Source organism: Chiloscyllium plagiosum, chromosome 28, assembly GCF_004010195.1.
Source record: "Chiloscyllium plagiosum isolate BGI_BamShark_2017 chromosome 28, ASM401019v2, whole genome shotgun sequence".
NCBI lineage: Eukaryota > Metazoa > Chordata > Chondrichthyes > Orectolobiformes > Hemiscylliidae > Chiloscyllium > Chiloscyllium plagiosum.
In genome coordinates, this window is record NC_057737.1 from 13,442,748 (window position 1) to 13,451,526 (window position 8,779).

At 42.6% G+C, this 8,779-nt stretch overlaps 1 protein-coding gene across 11 annotated transcripts in view; it reads left to right on the forward strand.

Annotated features, from left to right (window-relative positions):
- Positions 1 to 8,779, forward strand: part of rap1gap2a (RAP1 GTPase activating protein 2a) — a 516,227-nt gene that overhangs the window by 503,650 nt on the left and 3,798 nt on the right. For 10 of the 11 annotated variants that reach the window (XM_043718320.1, XM_043718319.1, XM_043718318.1 and 7 more), the window contains 4 exons: positions 1,858 to 1,978; positions 2,572 to 2,677; positions 4,371 to 4,447; positions 5,512 to 5,562. In XM_043718320.1, coding sequence (XP_043574255.1) covers positions 1,858 to 1,978; positions 2,572 to 2,677; positions 4,371 to 4,447; positions 5,512 to 5,523 — 316 coding nt within the window. In that variant the 3' untranslated portion in view covers positions 5,524 to 5,562. The remainder of the gene's footprint in view (positions 1 to 1,857; positions 1,979 to 2,571; positions 2,678 to 4,370; positions 4,448 to 5,511; positions 5,563 to 8,779) is intronic. The other variant, XM_043718315.1, reaches the window with a different exon arrangement.

Here is an 8,779-nt window from a genome sequence, read left to right on the forward strand (position 1 = left end):
GGCTGAATAGGCTGGGGCGGTTTTCCCTGGAGCGTTGGAAGCTGAGGGGTGACCTTATAGAAGTTTTAAAAATCATGAGGGGAATGGATAGGGTAAATAGTCTTTTCCCTGGGGTCAGGGAGTCCAAAACTAGAGGGCATAGGTTTAGAGTGAGAGGGGAAAGATATAAAAGGGACCTAAGGGGCAACTTTTTCACACAGAGGGTGGTACGTGTATGGAATGAGCTGCCAGAGGAAGTGGTGGAGGCTGGTACAATTGCAACATTTAAGAGACATTTGGATGGGTATATGAATAGGAAGAGTTTGGGGGGATATGGACCGGGTGCTGGCAGGTGGGACTAGATTGGGTTGGGATATCTGGTCAGCATGGACGGGTTGGACCGAAGGGTCTGTTTCCATGCTGTACATCACTATGACTCTATGACTCTATGATTAGTGCTGGGACCTCTTGCTTGTGATACATAAAATTATTTGGATGAAAATGTAAGTGGTCTGTTTTATACGTTTGCAGATGACACTAAAATTGGTGGAGTTACAGATAGTGAGGAAGGTTATCAAAGGATGCAGCCAGACATAGCTCAGTAGAATTTGGATAGAGAAATGGCAGATAGAGTTTAATCTGAACAGCTGAGGGGTGTTGCATTTGGGCAGACAAATGCAAGTGGAAAGTATACAGTAAAGAGTAAAGTATACAGCAAGACCCTTAGAAGCTTTGATATACCGAGGGATCGTGGGGTGCAAGTCCATAATTCCCTAAAAGTGTTAACACAAGTGGATAAGCTGATAAAGAAGACATGGAGCATGCTTATCTTCATCAGTCAGAGCACTGAGTATAAAAATTGACAAGTCATGTTGCAGATATATAAAACTTTAGTTAGGCCACGTTTGGACTGTGCAGTTCTACTTGCCACATGAGAGGAGGGATGTGGATGTTTTGCACAGAGCACAAAAGAGGTTTACCAGGATGTTGCCTGGATTGGATTAGCTATAAGGAAAGGTTAGTTAAACTTGGCTTATTTCTGCTAGAGCATTAGAGGCTGAGGGGCGATCTGATAGAGGAATGGACAGAGTGGATAGTTGAAGTCCTTTACTCAGGATGGAAATGTTAAATACTAGGGAGCATAGATTTAAGGTGAGAGGGGGAACTTTTAAAGAAGATGTGCGAGACAAGTTTTTTTACACAGGGGGTGATAGGTGCCAGGAATGTGCTGCTAGGGAGGCAGATATATGATAATAATCTTTAAGAGGCATTTAGACAGCCACGTGAACAGTCTGAGAATAGAGGTATATGGACTATGTGCAGGAAGATGTGGCTTGTTTGGAATGGCTTCATGGTCAGCATAGACATGCTGGGCCGAAGGCTGTTCCATGGTCTATGTTCTGAAAACAGTTCAGATTTATCTTTATAATTGAAGTTCCACACCCCTGGAGCCATTCCCATGAATCTTCCCTGCACTCTCTCCAATGCCTTCTCATCCTTAGTTGTTCATGAACCGATCATAAGACACTGATTCAGAAGGCCATTCAGCCCATTCAGTCTGCTCTGCCATTCAGTACGATCATGGCTGATCTAATAATCCTCAACTCCACTTTCCTGTCTTTATTCCCTCACTGAATAAAAATCTATCAAGTTTCCTTACACTCATTGACTTTCCCAGATTCTAGACCCATATCCTTTCAATCTGCTGATGCTGTAGCCATGTTGCTCATACACCTCTTTCTGAGGCTTGTTCTCTCCCCACCTGCACTCACCCTCAGATCCCATTTGCAGCCACCATTGACAGTGCTCTCCTATTGTCAGCCCAAGTTGGGGGGAGGTGGCGTGGTCCTCATGCTGTCTCTCATCATTCTTCACCAGGATCTGCAGCAAACTCAAGGAGAATGGCAAGAGCAACATCTCCCGTTCTTCATCAAGCACAAGTAGCTTTAGCAGCACGGCTGGTGACAATGAAGCTCTGGAGGACTATGAGTCCAGTGCAGTGAGTATATACAGGATATACGGCGGGGAAAGCTGTACCAAGTAAGATGGGTGAGGTTAATCCTTTGTGTGCATTTGTCAATATAGCAGTGCTTGTTGAGGGTAATTATTCTTGATCCTTAGGTCAGGCATTAATTGTGTGTAACATCAAACATTCTTCTGAGGAAGTGAGGCGTCCTGTTAATGTTTCAGTGACTGTTCAGCAATAATTACCACTTATATAATTAAAGACTTGTCTACTATTAAATGTATTGACCCTAATTTTTTTTTTAGTTCATTTAGTCTAAATTCAGTTGGCAAGAATCTCAAGTTCATGTTAGAGCAGTACTTTCTGTACAAGATCTATAGACAAGAACTAGAAACAGTACACCTGCAGAAGAACAGAGAATCTCTCATAGGAACCTCTGGACTTCCGTGTTGAACTGTGTATGTGAGGATACTAGAATTGCAATTTGCTTCACATAACTGTAGGTGCTGATAGCCTCATCATTCTTTATACTGCTATTGTGTAAATGTATGGTCATGTAGAGTACAATTTATTGGTCATTATTATATCATGTGTCTGACTGGTAAATGCTCTCTCTATTCTCACAGGGGAATCAGCCATCCATAGCATCTCCTTTCCGACAAGAAGTCTTTGTCTACAGCAATGAAAACCAAAGCAGCCCAAACCAAATGAGCTTGTGCAAGAGCCCCACAGGTCTGCATCTCTAGAGTTTGACATTCTCACCTATCCTTCCGAGAACCTAGCCAATTGCCCCATCAACTGTACAGGACAATTGAGGGGTTAAGCCAGAGTGCTATTTCCCATTCAAAGTTGCCAGCATTATACCTGCATACAGACCTTAGTCTGTCTGTCTGGAATGCCCCTCCAAGCCACACACTATGCTGAAATCTGGAATTCTCTTGCTAACAGCCCTGTGGAAGTCCCTACATCTCAATGAGATTCCAAAGGGCAATTCACCACCATCTTCTTGATGGCAATTAGGAATGGTCAATCAGTGCTGGCCTAGCCAGCAATGCCCACATCCCATGAATGAATACAATAGTAAATATTTGTTGCAAAGACAGAGAGGACTGAATTTGAGAACTTTCACCAGTTTGAACGTGTGGGTTATGTTAATGCACTGGAAATCCAAAGGCTTAAAGAAGGTGGGTTTCAATCTCAGCATGGCAACTTGAATGCAGTTTAAAATTTCTGGAAGCAGAGGCTAGTTTGGTCAATATGGGACTCTAGTCCTATACCAATGTGATTGCTTTCTGAATAAAGATAAATTATTTCCACTGGTTGGAGATTTGAGAATTAGGGAGTGTTGTCTGAAAATTAGGACCAGGCTGTTCAACAGAGAGTTTAGGAAGCTCTTATGCACACAAAAGGTGATAACGTTTTGAAACGCTCTTCCACAAATGGCTAGATCATTGTTAGTTTTAAATCTGAGATTGATAATTGTTTTATTAAGAAAAGGGCCAATGGCAGGTATATAGAGTTAGGCCACAGATCTCATTAAATGGTGGAACAGGCTTGAGGGGCTGAATGGCCTACTCTTGGTTTTATGTTTCTGAAATAGTCGAGCAGGTCACTAAGCTGTATCATACCTGGAGGAACCCTACATTATCTTTTCAGAGGAACTAGGAGTTGGTGATGAATATTACACCTACCACCAAGCTCTCATACCCCGATAATAAATAAAATATGCATTTTCCCAAGGTACAAATGTCACCGAACCTCAGAGTATCTGACTGTCAGATTGCTGTGGTTTCAGGTTATTTAACGAAACCATGGGCTATATGAGTGAAACCCAACAGCAGGAAATATCAATGTTAATCAGTCAAAGGTAGAGCATTTGTTTAAATATTTCACAAGGCAGCAACACAGAGTTCTGGAATAACGTGTGGAACCTTGAACACATTTTGTTACCCTGCTGGGTTTACCTGTTCAGAAGTTGTGGTTTGAAGAGGTTGTGAGTAAATAATTGACCAAATCTCTCATATCTCCCCTACTCACATACCCAGTGCCTGTAACTTAAATTTGGAACAACTGCTAAATTCAGAGGGAGCAATCCTGAGGTGTAGTTGAAGTGAGGATGGGAAAAGAGTGCAACTTGGCCTTCTAATTCTTGTCTGAAAAATAAAACCCATTATAACTCAGAGAGGTAATTCTGCGTGTGCAATGTCTGGAGATGGTGTGATATGGTTCAGGCTGACAGAATGTACAGTGAACTAATCATCGCATCTTGACCTATCTCCTGTCCTGCTTTGGCCCATATGTCATCTAATTGAAAATAAAGAAATCTGAAATAAAGTTCTTCAACTCCTTCCATGAAAGCCTCCCCCCATCATTGCACACTGTGTTGTCAATCTATATGTTTTGAAAGTTTTATTTTTCTCCACAGATACAGCCAAGAGTAAAACCTCTCCAAGAACTACTTTAAAATTCAGATTTGATAAACTCCATCACAGCTCAAACCAGGTAAGTGCAGGGCTGCAGAGTCCATCTCTTCTTTATTGTAACATTGAATAACTCCTCAGTTAAAGCACTTTCTCACGATAACCTTTGTCATGATCGCAATTGTTCAGCAGCATCTTGGCTCAGTGATTTAATCTTCACGTTGTTTTGAGAGGGTCCAATGGAGAAGCTGGACAGTGGTCAGAGACAGCAACCATTGAACCTTTGAAGGGTTGTGGAGAGATAAACAGAGAAACAGAGAAAGATGGAGAAAACAGCAACAGTGGGATTAAGTTTGAATTATTCTGGCAAAGAGCTTGTAACTAATGGCCTTTCCTCGGTGGTCTATCCCCATTTTCAGCAAATGTTCAGCTTCCTACATAGGCTGAGTTCTAAAGCTAGGCGAAAGTGAGGACTACAGATGCTAGAAAACAGAGCCTAGATTAGAGTGGTGCTGGAAAAGCACATCAGGTCAGGCAGCATCCGAAGAGCAGGAAAATCGACATTTCGGGCAAAAGCCCTTCATCAGGACCTGATTTCTAAGCTGTCTGCATCAGTGCAATGTTCAAATAATCCCATGTTACATCTGCCTTATAGGCTATCTATATGGGCCTCCAGTATAGTGTTCTAGCCTCCTTTAGTAACAGCACAAAAACCTGCAGATGCTGAAAATCTAAAATAAAAACAGAAAGTGCTGGAAATACTCAGCAGGTCTTTGAGCACCTGTGAGGACAGAAGCAGGGTTTACCTTTCATCGAGCTGACAGAACGTTACAGATTTACCATTTAGAGTCAGGGAAAAGGGTAGATGAAAAGAAGGAAGAAAAGGAAAGGTCAACAACAAGATGGAGGGCAGGAGTGATCTAAATGACAACTTCAATCCAAGGGAAAAGCAGGTTGATGGAACATGTGAGAAAGGAGAGGTTTGTTCTAGTCAAGGTCACAAGAGATGTTTTACAGCACTGTGAAATGAGGAGCAGTGGTTGTGATCTAACTTTGTTGAGTTCAAAGCTGCTTCATGATTCTATTGTTAGTAATCCTTTAAAAGCTAACCAGCAGTTGAGCTGATTTTACTCCAATTGTTTTCAGCAGGGTCACTAACAAGAATCAGTGCCCCACCTGGCATTATGCACTTGTAAGGTCAGTCCTTCTCCATTCCTTATATGTGCGCGTTTTATCAATATATTCCTAGCAATATACACAAGAACATGTGAATTAGGAACAGGAGTCACATACCCTCCATTCAAATCTTCTCCATTATTCAGTAAGACCACGGCTGATTTGTGGGGAGCGTTGCTACCTCAAAGCGCCAGAGACCAGGGTTCAATTCCCGCCTCAGGCGACTGACTATGTGGAGTTTGCACATTCTCCCCGTATCTGTGTGGGTTTCCTCCAGGTGCTCCAGTTTCCTCCCACAGTCCAAAAATGTGCAGGTTAGGTGAAGGGGTAAATGTAGGAGAATGGGGTCTGGGTGGGTTGCGCTTCGGCGAGTCGGTGTGGACTTGTTGTGCCGAAGGGCCTGTTTCCACACTGTAACTAATCTAATCTGATTGTAACCTCAATGCCATTTTCCTGTCTACCCCTACCTTTCACCCCTTGCTAAAATAGAATCTATCTCCCTCTGACTTAAAAAAATTCAAATGCTCTTCTTTTCTCCTCATTGTGAGGAAGAGAGTTCCAAAGGCTCATTATGCCAAGGCATTGCTAGGCTATAGCTCAAGTGATGGGAAATGGGATTATTTTTGACTGATACACATGCTATAGATCTCTATGACTCCATGACCCTCCGAAAAAAAACTGCTCATTTCTATCTTAAAAAGGCAACTTTTATTTTTTTAAACAGTCATCCTAGTTCTTGATTCACCCATCCTTTCCACATCTTCCCTATCAAGACCCCTCAGGATCTGAATTACAACATTTAAAAGACATCTGGATGGGTATATGAATAGGATGAGTCCTGAGGAATATGGTCCAAATGTTGGCAAATGGCACTGGAGGTACAGTTAGTAAGTTTGCAGATGACACCAAAATTGGAGGTGTAGTGGACAGCAAAGAGGGTTACCTCAGATTACAACAAGATCTGGACCAGATGGGCCAATGGGCTGAGAAGTGGCAGATGGAGTTTAATTCAGATAAATGCGAGATGCTGCATTTTGGGAAAGCAAATCTTAGCAGGACTTATACACTTAATGGTAAGGTCCTAGGGAGTGTTGCTGAACAAAGAGAACTTGGAGTGCAGGTTCATAGCTCCTTGAAAGTGAAGTCGCAGATAGATAGGATAGTGAAGAAGGCGTTTGGTATGCTTCTCTTTATTGGTTAGAGTATTGAGTACAGGAGTTAGGAGATCATGTTGTAGTTGTACAGGATATTGGTTAGGCCACTGTTGGAATATTGCATGCAATTCTGGTCTCCTTCCTATCAAAAAGATGTTGTGAAACTTGAAAGAGTTCAGAAAAGATTTACAAGGATGTTGCCAGGGTTGGAGGATTTGAGCTATAGGGAGAGGCTTAACAAGCTGGGGCTGTTTTCACTGGAGCGTCGGAAGATGAGGGGTGACCTTATAGTGGTTTACAAAATTATGAGGGGCATGGATAGGGTAAATAGAGTCTCTGTGCCTGTTGGCCAGCCATTTTAACACACAATCACATTGAGACACCTTTGAGTCTGAAGTTGCAAGATGTGGAAATTCACACAAATAATTCCTTATAAATTGTAGGTCAGGGAATATTTAACGGAATCCCATCTTGTCAACATCTGAAAAGCAGGAGTTGCTATTTATATTAACTCATTAACCTAATGAACTTACAAGGAGAGAGGCAGCTCCATGTCAATGAACAGAAAAAAGCATTTTAGAAAACTTCAGTTTGAGAAATATGCTACTAGTCACATTGTTTGACTTCAGCTATAAAGAAGTCAAAACAGTACAATTTATGGCAGTGAGTAGACCCCTACATACAACAATGTCTGAATGAACAAGAGGATTATGCCTGGGTCACCAATGATGCGCTCAACACAAATCAATCCATTAGGGACCTCCTTCAGCAGACATGCTACTTTGTAGTTTAGATCACAGTGCAAATCAGGAATGGAGGGGTTAGTATTCACAAATAGAAGGACTGATTTTAACTTCACCTGTGCAGGACATCCTGACTCACCTAGGAGAAATTGAGGACTCTCTCAGCCTCCTTGGGCCACCCCCCCCCCCATTCCTGATGAGGAGCTTATGCTCAAAACGCTGACTCTGCTGCTCCTTGGATGCTGCCTGACCGGCTGTGCTTTTCTAGCGCCACACTTTTTGACTCTAATCTCCAGCATCTGTGTCCTCACATTGTCCCAATTGTTGTGGTTCTGTTCGCCGAGCTGGAAGTTTTTGTTGCAAACGTTTCGTCCCCTGGCTAGGCGACATCATCAGTGCTTGGGAGCCTCCTGCGAAGCGCTTCTTTGATGTTTCCTCCGGTGTTTATAGTCTATAAGTACCGGAGGAAACATCAAAGAAGCGCTTCGCAGGAGGCTCCCAAGCACTGATGATGTCGCCTAGCCAGGGGACGAAACGTTTGCAACAAAAACTTCCAGCTCGGTGAACAGAACCACAACAACGAGCACCCGAGCTACAAATCTTCGCACAAACTTTGAATTCTCCCAATTTACTAGCAGAAACCTTGCTCCAGCTTTGTAGGAGTTTGGTGATTCTGTGTGATCCCACAGTACTTGTAAGAGACATCTGGAATGCCTTACACAATTTTTTGTCAAAGGAAAAATCGAGTTGCCTCAGACAGAGTGCAATGAAGGTTCGCTGGATTGATTACTCGTAACAAAATGTCGCACATCGAAAATGAAAACAGAAAGTGCAGAGTAGAACACAAGAGACAGGAGCTGGAGTATCTCAACATTTCCACCTTATCACCACATTCCTTGATTCACTCACCGTACAAAAATACATTGACTCAGTCTTGAATACAGCCATTGACTCCACTGGTCTCTGGGTTAGAGAAACCAAAAGCTTCACAACATTAAGTGTAAGAAGTTCATCATCTCAATCTTCAATAGCCATCTGCTTATCAATGGGACCAATGATGCTAAACTTCCCAGCTAGGGGCTGCAGCATCTGCCCAATCAAGGTCTCTAAGGACTTTATACATTTCAATAATATGTTCTGTCATTCTTCTAAATTCCAAAGACTGGTCCATTTTACTAAATCCCTTCTCATAAGATGACCCTCTCACCTTAGGATAAATTGAGTGATACAACCAAAAGATGCTGGAGAGACTCAATAGATCTTTGTGGGCGGCACGGTGGCACAGTGGTTAGCACTGCTGCCTCACAGCGCTAGAGACCCGGGTTCAATTCCCGCCTCAGG